At 45.9% G+C, this 23,635-nt stretch overlaps 1 protein-coding gene across 1 annotated transcript in view; it reads right to left on the minus strand.

The window, feature by feature from the left end:
* Positions 1–22,612, minus strand: part of LOC143172797 (netrin receptor DCC) — a 579,706-nt gene extending 557,094 nt beyond the window's left edge. Inside the window, exon 1 of the mRNA XM_076362578.1 lies at positions 22,215–22,612. Coding sequence (XP_076218693.1) covers positions 22,215–22,305 — 91 coding nt within the window. The 5' untranslated portion in view covers positions 22,306–22,612. The remainder of the gene's footprint in view (positions 1–22,214) is intronic.
* Positions 22,613–23,635: the final 1,023 nt, after the last annotated feature.

Consider the following 23,635-nt stretch of genomic DNA (forward strand, 5'->3'; position numbering starts at 1 on the left):
TATCTGTCCAGCTCAGATATGAGAAGCCAAACACTGATTCCCCTTCCAAAAGCTGATCCTTTCCCATCCTTGGAAGCAAACCCAAAGCAATTTCTCCTTGAAAAGTTATTAGATCATTTTTACCACACAAGCCCCTCAGAGATTCCTTTCCCCAGACCCCTCTATCACACATTAAGGACTTTTTGCTTCTGACCATTAATAAACAGGGAACTTTTGGGAAAATATTCCTGTCGGTGGGAAAATATTTTTCAGGTTTCAAAAGAGCGCAGGTAAATCAGGGTAATAACAGGATTTATGCTGCAGTAAAGCACTGAAAAGCTTCGCAGCTTCCCGCAAGAGCACAAATAATTCAGCCTCTGGGCTGGCCCGGCATTGACACTAGGAATATGATGCTCCCGGTCCTCAACAAAAGGCACATCTGCCCATGCTTGATAAATGCCCATACACTTGACGCTGTATTTATTTTAAAGATATTGGGTTGGATTCAGCTCTTGGATAAACCATGCTAGCCAACATAGCCTCCCACAACCCGGGGAGGGCAGGACAATGTGGAGCCAGCTCTCTGGTGAGATAAATGCCCTTCAACGACACCAACCCAAGAAGCAATTTCTGCTTCTGGTTATTGTGTCCAGTACCACACACAATGTCCACAGTCCTACCTCTGCTCCAGAGGCGCATCCTTCCATACATCCCTACCTCTAATCACCAGTGACAGCACTGCTAGAAAAGGCATCCTGATTTTTATTTGCAAAATCTACTGCTCCTCTAGAAATCCCTTCCCTGTATGGACAAACAGGACACAAATGTCAGCCAGTCCTGGCTTTTCACTGACTTAAACAGCACAAGGGACTGATCATTAACTCACATCCCACCATTCCCACTCTCCCACAGGACTGGTCACTTTCTGGAAGTCATTCTCCAAACTTTTTGCTATTTAGTTTGTTATTTAGGCATCAGACATTTGTATGAGCATCCATCAGACGTTTGATCTCTGAGCTCAGAGTCACAGCACAGCCCCGAGCTCATCCATCACGGCAGCCCAGCATGCATACGGTTGAACATTCAAAACAGGTCTCTTAAAAAACACCATGTTTTGGCTTCTTGCAGAGGGTGATTAATTTTTAGAACAAAATTTGCATAAAATCTTTTCACTCTGTTTGCAATTACCAGAAATTGAAACAAGTGACAAACAGCTTTGAGCACTTGTTTTCAGCTGGGTGTTAACCAGAAAAAGCTCCAACTAATTGAAACCCAAAGTTTCAATTAAGAAATTTGAAATACGACTTTTAAGTACTCGAAAGCCCACGGATCTTAAGAATCCAACTTATTCTACTGAAAAGAAATACACAGGGGTTATGTATATTTGGAAATCCACTGGTATACGGAGTGCACATACGCACGTGCACACGTGTATGTGGGGTAGTGGAGAGAAAGGTTCTGTCACTGAGATCTCTTAGTAGAGATGTGCAAATAATTACTTTTTGGGTCAGTGAATGCAAACACAAACATTAGGTTGACAAAGATGGTTTTGCACAAAATGGAAAAAAAAATCAACAGTGAAATATGCAGACGATGTATTTTTTCCAGCTGAAACTATTCACAAGTTTTCCTTGAATTCAACCCAAAAGTGTACGTGTATGTGCTTTAATGAGTGGAAATAGAAGGGACTGTATTTAAGAACGAGGGAGTTACCGTTTCAGTGTAACACGCGTAGCTGTTCCCTGTTATTCTGCCCTGTACAAAGCCTACACTGTGCAATGCACATATGTGTATTCACACCCATTTCTACCGTATTAACACAAGGGTATCCCTCCTCATTTAGGCAGTGCGCCTCTAACCTGCCTGGCCGCTCCATGCATTTCCATTCCATAGGCAGTGTCCTCGTGCTTTGCAATTTGCCTTGTTTCTCACCATTTCACCTCACTTCTCACTTCACTAGTTTCCTATAAATTGGTTCTTTCATGTTAAAAATTACTGCTGTTGCATTTAATCTGGACATCCGACTCTCTTCTCCAGCTTCTCTCTGACTTTCTTCTTTATGCAATTCTTTCTCTTTCTTCTGAGCATCTCGTGCAACAACTCACTTAGAAATAACTGCCCCGGTAAGTTTTTCTGGAAGAGCTTTCACTGTTACCTGCCACCACAATCAGATTATATAGGATCTGCCCAATTAACGCCATCTCAGATAAATGCTACACGATCGACCCAGTTTCAGAGCTGAAGAAAGATGAATCAAGGAAAAGCGAAAGACTTGCTGCAAAGTGAGCAGCAGAGCCCGGGCAGAACCGCCGCCTCCTGCCCACCTCCATGGGGTGGAAAATACCGCTGCTGGCAAATCCATCCCACGAGGGCATATAGAGGCTGACTAAATCCCCCTTTCCTTCTTCTGTGGGTTTTTCTATCCGACTGCTTTTGGCCTTAAAAGAAATGAAGAGTATATGCAAGAAGAGGTGTCTTACAGTAAATGGAGATGGTTTATTATGCAGTCTTTGCTGTTCTTACTGCTATTTTTTTCCCCTGGAGAGAAGGAACATAAATAACATGAGAAGTCATTCTGGGGCAGAACCAGCGTGAGCAACCACACTCCATCCCTCAGAGCCCAAACACGCTCCTGCCTTTCATACAATGCAGAAACCATCAAAGCACCCAAGTCACTGAATGCCGAAGAGGCCTTGACAGCAAACACCCGTAGCCTTCCTGCTTTATTCAGTAACAAAGTAGGGAAGACTCTGCTCTATTTCCACCCGGCCCAGTTAATCTAAACCGGCGTAAACATCGCGCCCCTTCGGCCCGGTGAGTCCAGTCCTGCACAGGGCGCATCCTCACCGCGTCTGCTGCACGGGGCTCCTGGTCACCCAGGCATATGGCTGAGCAAGATGGGGATTAACCAGGTCTGACTGCATTTAATTTCTAATACAAACAGCCCAGTGGGAGCCGCAGCAAATCCTCCGTGAGGGGGAAGGAAGACATCACTGCTCTCAATTAAAGACAAGAGCTGGCAGAATTTTTTACTGTGCTCTGGCTGGCCCTGGACAGGATCATGTTGTTCTGTTTTTTAAAAGAGTTAAAAATGGCTTGCTTTAAGGATTTTGGATACTGCTGTTACCATGATTAACTTTGTAAAGTTCCACAACAAATGTCTGACTTGTCCCATTATTAAATAAACCACTGGGGTTGGCGGTGGGCCAGCAACAGCAGGAACCAAATCCAGGTCTTCTGCAGAGCAGAGGACAAGCAAGAGCTGGAAGCCCAGCTCTGTTCTGAGGCTGATACTACGTTAAAACAGCCCTTTCACTGGGACAGAGGAGCACTGCACTGAACGATGCTGTTCCCACTCTTCTCCAATACAGACACATCTGCCAGCAGCCAAAGTCTCAGAGTCCGGCTTGGTGTCTCGATTTTGGGTCTCCTTCCGTTTCCCAAGAAGCATACAGACATTGCTGCCTCTCCTTGGGCGGCTCTTCATAACCATCTATGGGTCTTAAACACCCCATTTCCCTGGCAGTTTAACCCCTCAGTCAAATTTGAGCAAAAAAGAGCCTCTGAGCTCCACAGTTAAGATGAAACCTATCTGGACAATGTGGTCTCCTGCTTACTTGAGTCCTTTCAAGAAAGTTTGCCAAAGGACTTTTCAGCATTCTCGGAAAGATCCCAGCACATCGATGGAGCTTCATGCCAAGAGAGGATATTTTCTAGAGGTTTGGTCGCAGCAGACATTCAACCGTAGTTTTCCTGTCCTTTGACTTCACAAAATGACAAAATAAAGGAAGAGAAATCCGCAGTTACAGAAGATGATGTCATGTACCTTTACTCTGATATTGATTGCCCATTTACAGTACTTCACTTTAAAATAATGAGCAACCCAGAAATAGAAACATAACCAATCGATTATTCTGTCCTTCTAATTACTCAAAGCCAAATCTGGTGGAAACGCTGACTTGCACACCAGCTTCTATGGCATGAGAAAGCCCCTTTAGATCCTTATGAAGAAGTGGGAAGACACAGCATTGCAAACTTTACTTCACTGCAACATAAGCCTGAATAGCAGCCGGCATCCCCGACCGTGGCACGGATCAGCTAACCACACACAGGCACTCCTACAGCTCACGTGCTGTAAGGGGACATTTACTTAAGCTTTTCTACCTGTGCAGCATTTGGGTTGTGCAGAATGGGATTTAAGCAAGTGCTTCATTTGTTCACGAACAAGAGAGATTCTGTGTCTTTGTTTCACCTTGTAAGTGCCAGAACTTCAAGTTGTTGAACTGCTTAAGAAATTTAAGTCCAAACTGAATGTTAAGTGCTTGAAAACCTGGCCCCGCTGTTGTGCAAACCAAAAGCAATGAGAGTGCTGCTCGGCTGCAGCCGTGTTGGCACCCTCACGGTTACAGGACAGTATGATGGGAAAAGATTTTCATCTTACAGCAATTCCACTGTCAGGCCGAATATTAATCAGCATGTTCATATAACACACTAAACCCACCCATCGCCAATTTCAATCTGGAAAATACTGAATATCTACAACCAAATATTCTTGCGAGACGGGCATTTCCATCACAAAATACGGGAGCCAAATTATGTATGTAAAGCTCAGGCTTAATGAATTACAAATCAATGTTTCTCCTTTCCCTCTCCACATTTACCATCTCTGCTCATATAAAGCCAATCATCTCGTGAAACACAGGTGTGAGAAAATTATTCTGATTTCTACAAGAAGTCAGTTGGAATCAAGTTCTATCAAATAGAATAAATCCATGTTAGACAGAAGCTGAAATCTCCACAAGTGTCTATCAAGCCTAAAGCCCTGATCCTAATCCCAAATTCAACCTCAGCTGAGATCGTTGGCGTGACAGGGATTTATCACGGAGCAGAATTTATGCCTCGTGCACATGATTCCTGTTCCAGCATTTCTATGTGTGCAACCACTTTCAGTTAAGGTGACTAGTGATTTGCAGGAACAGGAGGGACCAACAGATTCTGCTTTTCCAAGGTACTTCTTCCAGCCTGTGCTCAAAGTCCGCTCTAACATGGGAAACACCTCAGAACATCAACAGCTTTTTTCCTATCACATAAGAAGCAGCTTTTACAGAGCTCCAGACTTAGACGTGCAAGGAAAAACACTGAAAGAGATTGCAAAGACAGTAAAACTTGTACAGAAAAAGTTTGGCACAGGTATAAACGCAGAGGCCAGTTTTTCCTTTAAAAGTCAAAGTTTACCTCACAGTAATTTCATCCCACAGCAATTTTCTAATTGTTCATTAAAAACACATTAATTGTATGTAGAAGGCATAATTTATCGCTGTTTGGAAGTGAAAATAGAAAACCCCAGGGGGGCAAAAGTTGGCACGAAGTCATACTTCCGATATATCCCTATAAAATCTGTCCCTTAGTACTGTTAATTATTATAACTTACAGGAGAAGACACTAAATTTCTATTTAAAAAAATATTTTTAATTAATCCATACATTGATCATGAATATACAATTCTGTAATAAAGCACTACATCTTTCAGTGAAAATCTTATGTTTATTATACTTAGCTCACAAAGCCAGATTTTTGCATGAGTGCAAAACCAATATTCAGTATTTGTAATTCCAAAAAAACCCCACCTAGCAACAAAAGAACGACAGAAAACCCTGCACCATCACGCTGCATGTTCTCATGATTATTGTCTCCTCTTTTAATGAAGACGTAGCACACCACTTTGTAGGCCTAATTTACACTATAGATCAAAACCATGTGAAATATTCTAATTCTCTACGGGGGGAGGGAGACTGCCACCTCTATGGCTTTCAACGCACACTATTATTTCAGTTTACAAAATTAGCATCTGTGTACAGTGGCAAAAGATTGCTAGGATGTGTCTAATCTGGCATTGAACTTCTGATTCTCAGAAGACCAAATAATATTATTGTCATGATTTAACCCCAGCCAGCAGCTAAGCCCCCCCCAGCCGCTCGCTCACTTCCCCCCAATGGGATGGGGGAGAGAATCGGAAGAGTAAAAGTGAGAAGACTCGTGGGTTGAGATAAAGACAGTTTAACAGGTAAAGCAAAAGCCGCGCACGCAAGCGAAGCAAAACAAGGGATCCATTCACTCCTTCCCATGGGCAGGCAGGTGTTCAGCCATCCCCAGGAAAGCAGGGCTCCATCACGCGTAACGGTGACTTGGGAAGACAAACACCATCACTCCAAACATCCCCCCCTTCCTCCTTCTTCCCCCAGCTTTATATTCTGAGCATGACGCCATACGGTGTGGAATATCCCTTTGGTCAGTTGGGGTCAGCTGTCCCGGCCATGTCCCCTCCCAGCTTCTTGTGCCCCCCCAGCCTGCTCGCTGGTGGGGTGGGGTGAGGAGCAGAAAAGGCCTTGACTCTGTGTCAGCACTGCTCAGCAGGAACGAAAACATCCCCGTGTTATCAGCACTGTTTCCAGCACAAATCCAAAGCACAGCCCCATCCTAGCTACTGGGAAGAAAATTAACTCTACCCCAGCCAAAACCAGCACAATTACGACTATTTTACCCCTACGGATAATAACTGAAACCTTCAGTTCAAGTCAAATCTTTCTAGCTTATTTTTTTAAATGTTAGCTCACAGTCTAAAGGAAAAAAGTAATTAACACAGTAGTGCGCATTTGCAATTTTTCTTTCAGCTCTTCTAGCAAGCTGGTTTGCTTTTCTAACTATAGTCTACTAAGAATTTGCATTTTCTCTCTCACTGTAGATATATGTGCGTGCGCATACATTATATACCTGTATGTGCACATATGCATATGTGTATCTATATGTATACACCCAGGTATATCTGAGATACAAAAGCACACGCAAGTACAGCAATGCACACACAAACGTACCTACTTACATGCGTACAAAGTCACCATATACAGAATTTAAACCACCTTTGTTCATAGGACTGCGTTTCATCCCCTGTCCACACGTGCACAGCACCCACAGAAGTCATCAGATGGCAAAATGCTGCCCACACACTCTGAAGGGACTGTCGGGCCCCAAACGAACACCAGGAATTAAAGCAGGATTTTGTCTAATCAGGTGCCTGGAGCATCGCTCCGTGAATCTCAGTGGTGATTCCTGGATAATGCCGGTGAAGCTGATCTGCCCTACCTGATTCATTCTCAGAAGAGGAATAGGTATTTTGGTACATCATTTGGTCTTATCAGAAAACAAGCATTTTCTGAATCATTACAACTGTTTTAAGAGCAACATGGAGCTTCAGCATACAGCAAACAACTATGCACTTCTCTATACAGTAGGCTAAGGAGTTTTTGTTTGTTTTTTTTAAATCTGCTTAAGTGCAGAGTCATCCAAATGTCCATTTATTCCATCAGGTCATGAAAACAACTGATTTCCTGACACACTAAATGCCAGCGTGCTGCATGCCAGGAGTATGAGAAATGGCCTGCAACGTACTCCTTGCAGGGGGAGGCCACCTTCCAGGGTTAGGAGCAGCCGAAGACCCCGAGTGCCTCCGCTGGCTTTGCTCAACCCCCTGGCCATCCACTGCCGCCCATCCACATCAGCCCGGGACAGCTGCTAACAGCTGGAGACAGGCAGGGTGGGAGCCAGGGCTGCACGCACCATGAGGATACGGGCACCGACAGCTACAACTCGCTCAAATACTACTTCTCCTTCAGGGATGAAGAGAAGAGAGAAAGTCTGCGTGTTTATGTTTTAATCTTCATACACCGTCTTCATTACGATCCACGCTCACTGCTTACCGTGGTAAGATTGGCAGTAAGTTGTCTCACTTTACATGTTGGCAGGAGGGAAATGTCCTGGTCCAGTTTGGCAGAAAGTATATTTCTGTTTATTTTACATTTAGTTTGTTACAAAAAGAATAAAATAAATAAATAATCTCTTACTATGGGACACTTACAAAGTCTTTCATTAAAAAAAAAAAAAAAAAAAAAAAGACAATTCCCTGACTGATTCACTACCTAAAATGAGGAGGGTGTCCTCGAAGCAAACAGGTCACTCTCAGCAGTGTTGCAGGAATGGCTTGAAAACATTGGCAGAGGAAATTGCCTTTTGCTCTTTTCTAACGTACAGGAGAGTTTGTCGACTTTCAGCTCCTTTTCTTTAGCGTGATCTAGTAGACAACAAAGTTTCAAGAGGATCTGCCCTAACTCTCTGATAATAAGCATTTCCTTGCCTCTGCTTCCACTTACAGATTCTTGCTTGAGGCATCTGGTGCTCCAAGGCAAGCTTTGATAAAAGAGCCTTGCTGTCTGCAGTGCCCCTAATTACAGCGGTTCCGTTTTCTCGTTTGCCCGTGCTCTGTGCTCTAGGTAAATGCCACAAAGGTCACTTTGTTAATTCAATACCAAGCCCACATTAGAAATCATTTACACAAGGCTGAAAAAGTCAGTGTGTTTTTGAATACTGATGTTAAGGTTTTCTTAATACTATACAGTCATAGATACGAATTTCAATTACGGAGGAATAAAGTAGGTACCTTGTGCAGGTTACTGTTCTCCCGAGATAGACATCAAGGCAGGTCAGACGATCCACCACCTGCAGGTGACTATTTTTCTCCACAGATTAACATACATTACTATGCCTCAAACAACAAGCTTCCAGGAATGTGAAGTTAAAAGAGATTATTTCCCACCGGGTATCACTCACAGCAGGGAGGTCCCAGCAGGCAGGGCTCCAATTCGACCCAACGTGTAGAAGGAATGATCCCGCATGGGGCTTTGGATGGGATGGGACAACCACGGTCATCATGCCTACTTCACAGAAGAGCTACCAAATGGACACCTACAGCAGAAAGGTCCACAGAGCTTCACCGCAAGCCATGAACCCCCAGAATACTTGAAGGCACCCTTCTTAAGATCTCGTAAAGACCAGAAACTATAACTACCAGAGGAGATGTGGGAATACTGATGTCCCTGAATATCGCACAAGATGCTAGGAAGCCCAGCAGACCCCACTCTACAGGAAAGGGGGGAAAAAAGAGTCCCTGGCAATCTGACCATTAGGGGAAAATTCCTTTCTGATCCCAAATCTGGCAGCTGTTTATAACTGTGGGTGTACAAGCAGAAGACGGCAGCTAGGCATCTGCAAGGGCTGATGCTAACAGGACTGCAACGGCCCCTTCCTCCACTCTTCCTCCAACCTGCCTCTTTTGTGATCATTTAAGGAGTTTTCTCCCCTAGACATCATATGCGGATTTGTTATGTATTTAAGGACATGCACCAAACTAAAGCCCAAAGCTACAAGACACAAAAAAGACGTCGTAGCATTTAGAGCTGCTGGGCTAGATCCAGAGTCCAGCCTTCACCGGGCTTTACAGCACACGTTGAGCACAGCGCTGCCGTGTGCTGTACTGTCCTACTCTCTTCTCCTCTGCTTAAATCAACTTTCTGTCACGATGAACAAAACTACCACAGGACAAAAAAAAAAGTACAAAGCAGGATTTACAAGAGGGTAGAAGCAGAGGACGGGATGCGTTCATTAGCGGTAGCCCTTCTAGTCCCGACAGTTGACAATTAAGTCCTGGGCTGGAAATATCGTGGTTATTAAGTACAAACCGTGAAGCAATAGTTGATACTTACCCTCAGTTTTGTTATTCGCCTGTTGGCTTGCCATTTTTATTTCGAGCGAGGTTACTGTGCATCTGCTCAGGAAGGCCATTAACGAGCAGAAAAATGACACTACGAGCAATGCTGAGAAGTCACCTGTTGCTGCTCAAAGGAACACAGAGGGGTATTTTTCATCCCCTCTTCAGCTTATTAGGGCTGTGAATGCCAGGAATGTATTTCATGTAGTAACAGAGGGGTGAGGGAAGGCCTTCAGCACTTACCAGCACTTACCATTTTAAGCCTAATGACCACAAAGAAGGAACATGGGTTTTTCAGTCATAGTTTTGGGAGGCATCTGCCAAAGATTTTTGGGAAAACGTTTACCGATTATAATTTTAAAAGACCGACTTCCTCCCAGGAGCCAAATAAGCTATTCCTAGGGATGGATTTTGGAAACCGTTAGCTGCTCACTTTTTTTATATTACAGAGTAACGTATACGCCATCAAGAAATGTTCTACAAAAAAATGAGAAACAAATTCAGATAAGTTGCTGACAGATCGTGTACTAAGAGGCCAAATTTTCGTCATACATTCACGCAATTACCTTTTCAAATCTAATTTATTGTCAGGCTAACTCTAGTCTCATTCGGAGCTTACTAGCGTTAGGATGATCAGCATTTTATGACAGCCATACATTACAGTTGCGTCGTACCCTTTTACTACGGGAATCTCAAAGCATTTTACCATCCTTCATAGGTCTTCGCAGTTGTTTAGCCTTAACTGTCATAAGCACCTCCCCATCCTCATTTAACTTCGTGGAAAAGCGGCAACGGAACACTTACAAGGCTGTGGCAGCATCACAGAGCAGTTTGGGAAAATGAGATTTTAGAACTGGTATGATTAAAAACCTAATAGAAAATTAGAGAAAAAACTATACCTCAAAGGGGACTGGTCTCAGCATCAGGTTTACTCATGGGAAGGACCGCAGGACCTTTAGCTCTACAGCTCAGCCAAGGAGAAGCACTTGGGATGGAAACCTCTGCATCAGCATTCATGTAGCTGACCGAGAAAACAGGGAAAGTTAACCCCAGCTCCAGGAGTGTCTGGCTGCATTTTTTGATGTTTTTTAGTCATGCAATGACCCAGACTGACCTTGTATAAAGGTTTACTTATTTCTGACACAACCCATTTACCTACCATATGGGAACAGAGCATTTAGTGGCAAAGCCTGGAGCCCAGCAAAGGGTGATGCAGGGAAACTTCTGGCGATGTAGGAGATGTCAGGAACAATCAGAACTAATGAAATAGTTATTGCTATCAGGTATTTGGCATATTAATGCAAAGAGACAGATCTCATTTACTGAGACAGAGTCTGGCAATGTAAATTATTGGACACTCAAATACTGTCATGCTCCACATTTAAGGGCCATTTGAATTGTACTCAGGTAGTTTCACTCATCTGCAATCTGAGGAATGTGTTAATAAATACAGGACTGAATCACACCATTGATTTGTAAGTGGAATTTCCCATTAAAACCTGTCAAGGGTATTACTTTAAAAAAAATTAATGGTATAATATAGCCCAGGGTTCTGCTATAACATACTCCTGGCGGTATAGCTCTCTGAGTCTCATGGGTGATGGATAATCTTGTTTGTTCTGTATTGTCACTGTAGTATCTTTCTTTTGCACTTCTGCTGCAGCCAGAAGTCTCGCTGCCACCAGTAGTAGTCGGTGTCCGTCTCTGGTGGGCAGCAAATTAAACAACCAAGCGAGAGTCTACACCTTTCTTTCCGCTTCCCTGAGAAGCAATGTTTCGTTTGTATGAAATGTATCTCCAGCTCAGCAAAAAAATGGAAATCCACCGCTCTGATACTGCCACTTTGGACTCTGCTCCGGTTTCTCTCTGTTTGGATTTGAGCTTGTTCTCCCAAGTCTCATGGGTTTGGTGTCTTTTGGAAAACTAGCTAGTTTTGTCGTTATTGACAGATGCACTTGTCATTCCTGGGCTGTTCTGTGAGCTCTGATATAAAAAGGAGGAGCAATGTGAGTAACAACACAACACCAACAGCCCGGACTTGGCACGCCCAGGGATGCCCCCTGTGATTCCTCGTCGATGGCCTCACTCCACAGTACTTCAAGAATTTGTGATAAAGACAGATTAAGCTTACTTAAGGAGCACCAGAAAAAAAAAAAAAAGAAAAAAAAAGCCAGAGTATTATTTTTTTGCATGTTTGAGATCAAAACTATTTCATACTTGAGTCACAAAAAACAATTTGCCATGAAGCGACCGTGCCAAGGGATTTGGGTGGCTCCAAGCCAGCGTGCCCATTTAAGACGGAAACCTCCCCTCGGTCAGGATCAGAAAATTTGCTCATTAAGAGAGTCATGGTGCTGCCCCATTTGTGACTGGTTGGTTGAGCACAAAGCATTACTCTCAACCTCGAGTGGCCACTGTCCTTGCAGTGATATCATTTTCCATTGATTGTAATTGAGTTCTATTAATGATGTAATTCAATTAGACACAAATCAAGAGATAACTAATACTTTTAATAACATAACACCAGCTTCTGACAAATTCCCTACACAGATGGAAAAGCTTGATAGAGTTACTGGTAACAGAATATCCCCCTCTGGAGAGATGTTAACAACCCTTTTAATATCAATACACCTGCTATAGCAAAGCTATTTGGTTGCAGAGAATCCATGTCTATGGGAGCGTATAAGGAATGCAAATGATCAACAGCAAATTGTGTTAGGAGGATTTTGTTGATGTGAAGGTCTCTCCGCGGAAGTCAGTGAAGATTTATTCAGGTTGAGAATCTGGCCTAACCTATTGAAACAACCGTTCTCTCTCTTTTTATAATTGTTTAAATCATTAAAATTTGATGGATTAAAAAAAATCTGATTTATTCTCCATTACTGTGGGCTTAGAGAATTGTGTGGGCAGTATGGAAATACAGCTGTTTACCCAGTTTTCTCCTGAATCTTTCATCCAGATGACCTTTATTTCAGATTAATGAAAACAAAGAATGAATAACGTTTGCGTGAGGGGGAGATCACAGCAAACTGCCGTGTGTAACAGTCTCCGCCAGAACTGAATATATTTCTTATAACACACACCTGCTATTTAGTCCAAAGCGCAGAGTTGTTTTAATTTCCACAAACTGAGTATCCCCTTACTTTTAATGTCAAAAACAACCAGCATCAGAAATCTAAAAACATAAAACCGTATGATTTTTGCAAAAAGCACTGCATGTACAACACCCTCAGTCCTACAGCACTTTAAAATCCTGTGCATGAATACCTTTTTCTAAGCATCCCTATACTGCTGGTTTGCTAAATGTCCTATCAACGCTTGGATCATGGGAAATATCAATCAGCCCCTCTTGGCGTCTCCGTCACAGGCACAGAAAATTTTCTGTGTTTATAAATCTCTGTGGACACTGAAAAAAGCCATTCTGACACTCTCCAGCGGTATGAAACCGTCTCCGTTTTGCATCCTCCTAATCACGAACGGTAAAACAAGAGCTGTCAGATTCAGTTAATTTTTTAACTTACTTCACACTGTTTCTCACACAGGAGGACGCAGTATTCACTGTGTCCAGGGAAAATAAAAAGGTCTGGAGCCCCCATAAATAAATATATAAAAATCCCAATGTCCTTTTCAACAGCAAAGTCTAACTCTAAGACCGTTAGCTACTTTCATATGTACAACAGACTCCTCTTCAATAATTCATCTAAACTTTTTCAATCTTCTGAGCAGAAAACCACGTAGGAAGCTCCCTTCCAAAGCAGAATGGGGGATCGTGGGCCTTTTTGCCAAATTTATAAACAACACAGAGGATATTAGGACAACCAGTCGCGCCAACAGCACGTTCAGCAGCATCTATAATACAATAAAGGAGGGACAAACTAGGGAAAAGGATTTTCAGTTTGGGTAAGAGAAACACAAGCACCATGACATTTGGAAAACGAGTATGAAATTTACAGAATTTGATGAATAGGGGGAAAACCCCACATCACTGCAACCTAAAATATATACACTCCTCCTAAAATATATACATATATACACACCTGAAATGCCACCTACACCCATCTCCCAAAATGCACATCCCCATCTGCTGGACCACCCTCCTCCACAGCCCTCGCGCAGGCCGTTCTGCAGGTGATTCAGCACAAACCCCAGCCAAAACACTGATTACTAATTACAGTCCTACAGAAAAGTTGCATCGGTCCTTCCCTGGGATCTGACACAAGCGCCTGCCGCCAAGACAACAACAATCAAAACCTCAAGCCAAGCAGGAAAACGCGCTGCTTCTTCAGCAGTCAACAGGTTGGTGCATTTGGGTCTCACCACGACCGCGGCCTGTCGGGTGTCTTCAGCACCAGGGAAGAGCAGAGGGAAAGTTTTGAGGGCTTTTTTCCTCTTCTTCTGAGCATCAGAAGGCAGAGAAGAAAAAAAAAAAAAAAAAAGGAAGTGAATATGGACGAAGGCCCCTCAGAGCCTTTTTAAATGTCTGTCTTCTTCCCCTGATGCTTCTAAGAGGAAAAAAAGAATTAATATTGTGGATAGAAACTCAAAAGAATGCTTTCAAAATGCTTTTTAGTCTTTGGCTAGTGAGGAGAAGAGTGTCACAGAGAGACTCAGGGGGAAGGAGGTTCATGCATGAACTCTGCACAGAACGAGCCCTTTTGGGTAGCTGTGGGCTAAGGATGAAACGCCCAACTCTGCTCGATACCTGTTGCCAGCCCCAAGACAGCCCACTCCTTGCTCATACGTCAACTCCACTCCTAGGGAAGCAATCTTCAGCTTTTAATTATAAGGTTTTGGGACTCCTGCCTCTAGAAAGAAACACTTTACACAATTGTATCAATTGACCTTGTCCAGAGCTGTCATATTTCATCTAACTACTGCTCTCAGAGCTTCACAGCCAGACAGAAATGCCCACCAGTTTAGCTGCAGGTCACACTGTTAACGTAGCCACGAGCCTTCAGACGCTTTTCGAACCGAGATTTCGCCGATTCACTGAACCAGATTTGGTTGCTGGGCACTTCTGTGTTCCTCCTCAAAATACACTCCAAGAAAAAGGGACAAGGAACCTGGACTAAGCCTCTGAAAAAAATATTTATGAGGTCGGTTTTCAGCTATGCAAAGAGCAACCACCTCTGGCTCACTAGGATTGCTCCTGCCGGCAGCAGAGCTATCGGCACAGGATGGGCCAGGGACGGGCACAGGCTCCGGCTGCACAGGCAGCAGCACAGGCAGATCAGGCATCTGCATCCGTCCAGGATCAATCTGTTCAGCTTGTCAGAAAGGTTATGAAGGTGCCTTCACTGTACTTCACACCTTCTCAGGGAGAGTACACTTAATTTAGCGGGGAAAGGCACAGCAAGAACCAGTGGCAAGAAACTGAAGCCAAGCAAATTCAAATGAGAAACAAAGGAAAAACAAGCAAGCCAAAAGCAACCCAGTGAATGCAATTAGCTATGCCAAGGGAGAATGTTCTCCAGCCCATCGCAGCGCTGCAAGGCGAATAGGTGAAGTTATATGGACTGTCCATACACAGAACAGACTAAATGAGCAAATGATTCCTCTTTTAGTGGAAACATTGTCTGCTCCCATCCTGACCGCGAGACCTCAAGCACATGCACAAGTGTATCGCATACAGGACTCAAGAGGGGACTTGACCTTAGTTCCTTTGCCTTGGGACTCACATCTGTGACCAGCCAGGCAGAGGATACAAACTTCATGCCACTATTTTTTATGACAATCTCTCTCTACTCAGTGTACCCAAGAGCAAGCAGGGAACTGCAAAATAATAGTTAGCTTTAGCCCAATTTATAATGCTATAATCTCTCTCCCTTCTTAATCTTTCATCATAGAAACTACCCATATCCAAGAGTAACCTTGCTGCTACTTCTACCAAAACAGTCTGTACTTGCAGTGCTGCACTGAGATTTCATCAGGCAACTGTGGACATGGCGGAAGGTACGTGGTGGGAGTAAACAAAAACTTGAGAAATAGGAGACAAGAACGGAGCTATGATATCGAGGGGAAAAAAGGAAAGCAATAAGCAAAGGCAACTTGGAAATACCGAAATGTAGCTCCTCACCCGTGCAGGACAAACACAGTCCCTGTCAGCACATCATCTGAAGCCCCCATTGCCTGACAGGGTACACAGAACATGGACACCAGGCTGTGAAACTATTATTATATATAAATGACAAAAATATGAACTAGGAGACTGTCATTCATTGCAGAGCTCTTCTGGCAATTGAAGAGCTGACCTTAGCTCAGCTAATCTACAGAGCCTCTCAAAAGAGTCATAACCCTGCAATTTATAAAGCTCTCCACCCACTCCCCAACAAGCAGCCTCACCTCCCACGGTACGTCCTCATCCCATGGTACATCCACGTTGTGCAAGCACCACCTCTGTGATTTGGATAAATTCTGCATTTCGTAACAGTGTCACATTAAGTGTCCAACTACCCTACCCTCTCCAACTGAAACAAATGTTTTCATACACACCTGCATTAGTGGTTGGGGGTTGTTTCACTGACCAGGAAGCTAAGTGCACAGAGCAGGAGTTATTCTGTGTCATTTCCAGTATCTTTATTTTACACTTTACCTATCTGTGTCACCCTTTGTTCTTGCTGTAAGACCCCGGAGGAGAATGACAGCGAGGATCTGTTTCAATGAGTGAAACTTCTTGGCTAGTCACGATGCAGTTTCCCAAGACAGAAATTGATATCAAAGCTTTGTTGGTTGATACCAAAGCAAAGTTGGTTGTTGTTCACCTGATTCCAAGCTGGGAGAGGAGGCACCCTGTGAGCCCTCGAGCCCGGGAAAGTGTGACCATGGGCTGGGTGCACGTGATCAAACCAGTGAATCTGATTGTTCATAAAGCACCATAAAAGTAAACAAAATCATCAAAACATCAGTAATCTCCCTGGTTTTAAACTCTACTTTGCAGGGAGAGAAGATACCCAGTTTTCAGCCAGTAATGCGATTCCCAAGAAGATACTATTCCTTCAGCTTCTCTCTTTGACAACCAATATTTTGCTGAAATTTTGGGCAGCAATTTAGAGCAGTTTTCAATGTATTTTGAATACTTCAGAGCATTTATAAAATTACAGCACATATTGGCATTACCATCAACAAATGACTGCCATCAACCGAGACAGAAATTGAGATATTTAACTGTGCGTTTATCGCGCCTCTCCAAGAATTCAGCTTCCTTTACAGTGCAGACATCTCTAAACTCTCGAGCGAGATGTTCTGTCATTAGCCCAATTTAGCTGTAGCCCTTCACATCAAAGCTGAAATTGAGAAACGTTGTCAGAAAGAAACAATTCTGCTAGGTTTACAATTATCTGATGTGTTATCTTTCAGGAATAATATACTCTATTTTACCAGTGAATTTGCTGTCAGAAATCAAGAGATACACTTCACTTTCAGTCACCGCTTTCCATAATTTGTTCGTTTTCCTTACAGGAGGCTGTGCAGAAGACCCAAAGCAGCAAATCTCAAATGCCCGAGCCTCTCCACCCATATTAAAAAAAAGATGCCCAAGCATTGAGCTTCCTTTATCTTGCAGAGGAGACCACAGTTGCTTTTCAACAGCAGAAGTGGTAAAAAAGACTGTGAGGTTTATAGAAGGGGATGGGGAGGAGGAGATGGGTAATGGACACATAAAGCAGATTTATTTCCCGAGGACCAGAACCAGTAACAATTTAAGCCATCCCCACAACAAACATTTGAGAAGAAATTCTTTAAAGTGAACATTAGAAACATTCACCAGGGAGCCGGATAGAAAATAGCATAAACACCAGTACTGAAGCCAGTTCCCTGCAAACCACCTGAGCTCACCTCTGCCTGCGACACAACCTCACAGTTCAGATGAGGAACGTTGTGGCACTTATTTTTTGGCAGATGAATTTTCAGGCCAGCATGGAGAAAGGAATTCCCTTGGGCAAAGTAGAAGTAAGGGTGTTCAGAGGCTCCGGGAACAGCAAACAGCAGCTGGTGGCAGATGCCTTCCAGAGGAGCGGGGATCGCTCTGCACCCTGCAGACTTGGGTGCTGCCTCCCAAGCTGACGCTCTTGCTCCTGGGCAGGAGCACCTCCGTCCAGCCCGGGGCACCATGGCTGCGGGAAGAGGGATGTAAGGGAAACGAGGACAGGGCCAGCGTGTTTACTTTGGATTCCAATGGAAATAAAAAATTTGGGTCAATGTTTCACCCAAGGGATAATTTTAACACAGCAAGTGAATTTTTTTGCTTTTAGTTAATTAATCATGAAAGCCTCAGTGGAATTTGTCAGTATACTTTTTATTCAGGCAAGGCCAACATTTTAAGAAATTTACATCTATTTGTATTACAACAAAGAGACTGGCTGCACTGACTCATGCTGTTACAGATCTGCATTTCAGCAGAAGGGAAAATTAGGCATGTGAAAACGTGGTCCCCTCTTTGAGTGTCAGCTTCCTTCACAACCACTTCGTTCAATACATGAAGTGACTCACTTCTGTAAATCGCATCAATCGAGGGATTTGCAACAGCAAACCTGAGGCAAGAACCTACCTGTTGGCTCATGCGTAGCCTTTGAGTCTGAGTGTCCCTACACCTGCACGGTGGCACAGCTAAGCCTTGTCTTAGGCTAGCATAAAGGGGAACTGGTGAGCTTTAGTCTGGTAAGATGTTAAAATACCAGGAAAGGGCAAACTTCTTTCACAGCTTACTCACATTAGCACATTTGCTAAGTCTCCACAACAACCTCTTCCACCAAGAATGGAGGTGCAAACCCATTGCAGAGTTTTATCCTTGCAGCTGGATATGCCACACAAGCAGGCACATACTAAACACTCAATTTTGCGGCGTTATTTTATCTCATAAAAATTACATTTAAAAAATCAGTACTGGCCCTCTAAAGGACATCTGGTGGAAAATCCGTGTGCCGAGCATCTGATGAATGACTCTGAAAGAGTTATTTTAGCTGTCATGTCACTGGATTGACAGCAGTCTCCCGTTAGAAGAGGCCAACCCAGGTGTCGCATGCAACACATGCTTCAGGGACCAAGCTCAGGCAGAACCCAGATTATTGCAGGATGGTGTTAAACAACAGGCTACTGGGAAATACCAGCCCACCTACAGCACCATCTTTTGCCAGTCAAAATATGAGACAGGACGGGGATGTAAAACAAGGCTCTCCGCCTCCTTGGCAGTGGACTGAAAGCCTGGGTGGGTTGGGAGAAGGCGGCACTTGCTCCTCCATCTCCACCCGGGCCGCTCCAGGGAAATGCAAACAGCAAGGTCAGCGCACGAGCTCTGAACTTAAGCTCGGTCAGATGATGCAAAGAACGCACCTGGATTGCAAGTTGCACCTGGAACGAGCAGTCCCACAGGTTTTCTTCCCTAAGTTTGAGAATTGCAGATGTATTTATTAATCATTTTGATCCTGGAAGCCCTCACTGCAGACCATAATCCTGCTGTGAATCTGCAAAGCAAAGCCCTTACAGTCCTGCTCCAAAGATCTTACTGTCCCAGCGTAAAACAGGCAATCAAAGAAGAGTTCAGACAAACAGAGAAATACAAGGAGAGTATCTTGATGGCACTGCCATGTCTTGGGCCCTGGAATAGACCTTTCACACTAAGTTTTGTGTTAGGAAGGAGAAGGGAGTAGCAGTCAAGGATAAATGAACTAAGTGTGAAACCTGGACATCATTACGCTTGGCATAATCTCACCGAAAACAAACATTCCTGACTGTGTATTTGAAGTCAGCGTCGGTCCTGTTTCTGTATGGACGTGAAGAAGGAAAGACATAAACCAGGAAGAGCTGTATACAAAAATATTCAAGAAACTATAGAAAGAAGACGACTACTCAAATGTAAATTGCTCGTCCTCAGCTAAGCTTATTTCCATTTTTAAAAATACTCCCGCGAATGCAGAGGTTACCCCACTCCTGCAATACATGTGGTGGCTCACATGCCTCGTAACACAGAGGGCAACTGCAGCGCATGTGAAATGGATGCTGTGACAGGTCACTGGTGATTTATACTGCACCACTCACAGAAGTGATTGCCATAGTACCCAGACATTGCTGGGCTCTGACATGCTGCACTAACACTAGATTTCTCACCAAGATCTAGTGGGAGTCAAAGACACCAAACACAGAAGCCATTCACAAAAAGCCTTTGAGATGGAGTTAAATTCCCACCTACAGACAAAAAAAAGGGGAAGGTATTTTGTGGTTACTTTAATACATTCACAGAATAAACCATAGAGCATGATAATGATCAAACACTACATAATTTACATCTGCCTTTGTCAGGAACACATTTTCCATGGTCTCTTTCCAAGATGGCAAACACTGTCCGTCATCTGTTCTTCTGTCCACATATACATGTTTTTAACCAGGGAAAGTCCAATGTTGTGCTTTACTTTTTGTCTCATCCCCCACAACGTTTTGCCCCTCACGCACAATGGCAAACGACAGGCGCAGGACTTGACTCCGGCGCAGAAGCAGCGTGTCCCTGCCCGCACATGGATGCGCCACTGCCCTTCGGCACCAAAGTTTTGAACGCACCCCTGCACGCCCACAGCAGCTCCGGGCTTTGGGCAGGGAGCAAGAGAGGAGCCGGCCCCATTGTGCAGCATCTCCGGGAGCCCTTTGTTAGCGGCGCTCACTGCCTGCCCGTGCCCTGCTGCGCAGGGACCGTGCCAGGCACAGCGCACTGCCCGCGCCTCCTGCCCACAGCGCACCAGCTCACGGGTGGAGTGGAAACGCCACAGTGAGCGAGCAGAGGCCACAGCCTTGCCCGAGAGGGGCAAGATCTGCTTTATTCGGTTTTGTCGGCTGACTTGGGATGGCGACAGGGAAGCAGAAACTCTTGACGGCCCCCGGGGCTGCGACGCTGGGAAAACTTTGCCCACTTGCAGCTTGTGAAGCACAGTGCAAGGAACTGGGTGCAACGCAAAGATGCCACCTTCAAAAACAGTGCAATAAACACCTGTGTATCGTAGATGGGGTGTGAAACGCACAACCAATATGCACAGCTGGAAAACAGCCTGTTTCTTCCACATACCACAAAACAATACTGATGCTGTGGGAGCAATGGGTTTGCAGCATGTCTGGCCCCTGACACAGCACACGGCTTCCTTCCCTCCTCAGGCACTCACACACAGAGGCTCTCACTCCATCCCCTCCTTTGGCAGCAAAGGAGCCTGCAAGTCAATCATCTTGCACGAAGGAGGATCACTGCCATGTCTCCCATCTCCCAGCCTTTAAGCTGGAAAGGCAAGAGAGACACTTATTCATTACTGTACTCCCACTGCCCGGGTCCCACCTTCCACGCAAGTAATTGCAGAGGACAACGCTGGCGACACGCATGCACAAGCGCGCACACACGCGCATGCAAAATAAACCTCCTGGTTTGGCAGAGAAGCATCTTCCAGTTTACTTGCTAACTCCCCAAAATCGGGACAACCAAAAGATACACCCACTGGTGTAAAGGAAGCACCACCTCCATGGGCGATTGCCATTTACATACAGCTGATAACCTGAGCTTTGCCAGAAGACACCACGGACCTTTTTGCAAAACGCTTCATATGCAGCACTTTCCCCATCACAAAAACCTGCTTTAGTGCTGGTGTGCATGGTGTGGGGAGTTGGTTCCCATTGTTCCTCCGTCGCTGCTGCGAAAGCAGTGTGCACAGACGTGTGCTCGGATCCTTTTTCGTATTTTCCAGACTCCCCCATCCCCAGGTTTCTCCTACTGAAGTGTTACTCGTTTTCTTTTGGAGAAAATTAAATAAGCACTAGAGAATAGTATTTCCTTGCACGCATCTCCCTCCACCATGCACTCACACCCCGAGCCTCCTGCAAATCAAAGCTGCACTTTCTTAGTTCCCGGCACTTCTTGGCTCACACTCCCGTTTCTCTTTTCTTTCTTTTTGAATAAGAGATCTGTGTACTGCCGAGCCCTTCTCTACCTCCTGCACAGCTAGCCCCAGTGCATCGCTGTGTCAGTTCCCTCCGTTCCTGCCCTACCCCAGTTCCACACGCAACCGGCTTTGCCATTTTTAATTAGAAAATGTGCCTGCCAAGTGTGGCGAGAGCGGTGCAGCCCCAAAGAATCGCAGCCTAATAGAGTTGGCAGATGCTTTGCAGATAACTGCGTTTTCTGCCTTGCTAACTCATCTGCTGCTTTTATTCCTTTACCCAGTAAAAGCAACCCCTTCCCTTGGTTTCAGCACATAGACCCAAAAAGCTACAGGCAAACATAGCCAACCGCAAGCGGGATCAGGTGCAAAAGAGAACGGGAACTAACCCTACCACCGCCACTGCACACACACTTACACACCTATTATGCCCCCTCCTGCCACAGTTCTCCTTTATTTTCCGTGGATTTCCTTCTTTCCAGCGCTGCCCTTTCTCTCCAAGGCTACACAAGGCGCTCCTAACCCCGGTGCCCCCTTCCCATCTGTGGGAAGTGATGCAAAAGCTCACACTAGCGAGCAACGACAACAACAAAACCCCCCGAAAAACCAAATCACGCTCGCGGAGGGTGAGAAAAGTCCATTAGCACAAGAGAAACGGGCACATTGTTTTGGGATGCGGCGAAAAATCAACCTCACCCCGGAGCGCAAAGGCAAATAAGGCAGAACTGACTTACCGGAGACTCGAGGATGCAGGCTCGCCAGCGTAAACCCGAAGAGGAGAAAAGCCAGCTTTGGTACCCAAACACATCCAAGACTATTCTCCATATTTCAACACGCACCTACAGATTCGGGTCCTGAGCACCAGCAGCAACCACACATGCACGCACAGCCCCTTCCTCCTCCTCCTCGCCGGGGCTTTTTTTTTTTCGGTCCCTGCTGACAGGGATCAGCAAAGGGGGAAGGGGTGCGGAGGGAGGAAAAAAAGTTGCATTCAGTCCAGGAGGCTCCGAGGCTCCCGAGCGTGCAGGGAACTAACTCAAGGAGACGGGCAAGGATGGGGAAGGGTCCTCCCACCGCTGGAAAACCATACAGAGGAAAATCCTGCCAAAAAAAAGCCGCCCGGCGTGCATCAAAAGAGTCGCGGCGGCTCCATGTCCAACGCCGTGCGAAGTACCAAAATAAATAAATAAATAAATAAGAACAGGGGGGCGAGAAGCCCCGGTGCAGGCGTAGAAAAAGCCGGAGCGGTGCAACCCGGGGAGCGTGCGGCTCTGCCTCCTTCCCGGCAGGCGCGGGGCAGCGCCGCAAGCAGCCGCCGGAGGAAGGGCTGCGGCGTCTCACTTGTTACGGGCGCCGCCGCCCGCAGCCTGCGAGCCCGGACGTGCAGCCGCGGCGGCCATGGGGGCGGGGGCCGCGGAGCGGGGGAGGCGGTGGCAGCGGCGGCGCGGGCGGCGGGAGGGAGGACGGGCCGGGCCCCGGGAGGGAGGACGGGCCGGGCCGGGCCCCGGGAGGGAGGGAGGGAAGACGGGCCGGGCCGGGCCGGGCCGCGCTCGGCAGCGGCCGCCGCAGCGCCCCGCCGGGGAGCGGGGGCGCCCTCTGGGGGCCGCTCGGGGAACCGCCGCGCCCCTGCCCGCGGCCCTGCCGCGGGGAGCGGGGCGGGCAGGAAGCGGTGCCCGGCGGCGGGCGGGGTGCGGCCGCCCCGCCTCGGGGGAGCGGGAACCCGCCGCCGGCCCCGGCTGCTCTGCGCCAGGTGCTCCGAAATCGGGGCCGCCTCTGCCTCGCTTATTGCGGTACTGATGATCCGGCAATTCTACTTCTTTCCTTGTTCTCCTTCCACTTCCCCGCTCCGCGCTTCTGCAGCGCCTCTTCTGTTCCCGCCACCCAACCCATCTCCTGCTCTCTCCCGTGGGACGTCCTCAGCTCCCAGCTTCCTCCAAACACCTCAAGCCATCGCAGCGGTGTTTTTACGGCTATTCAACTGGCCCCTGTGAATTCTCAGGTTAAAGAAACCCACGCAGACAGTTCTCCTAGGACAGAGAACTGTTTTGAACGAGGAAGGCAGGACTCTCCCAAACATCTAATCTTGCGCTTGAGAAAAAAAATTCTCTAAAGAGGAGAGAATCAGAAAGCAAGACCAAGAGACCGTAGGCTCGGA

The sequence above is a fragment of the Aptenodytes patagonicus genome, chromosome Z (assembly GCF_965638725.1).
Source record: "Aptenodytes patagonicus chromosome Z, bAptPat1.pri.cur, whole genome shotgun sequence".
Taxonomy (NCBI): domain Eukaryota; kingdom Metazoa; phylum Chordata; class Aves; order Sphenisciformes; family Spheniscidae; genus Aptenodytes; species Aptenodytes patagonicus.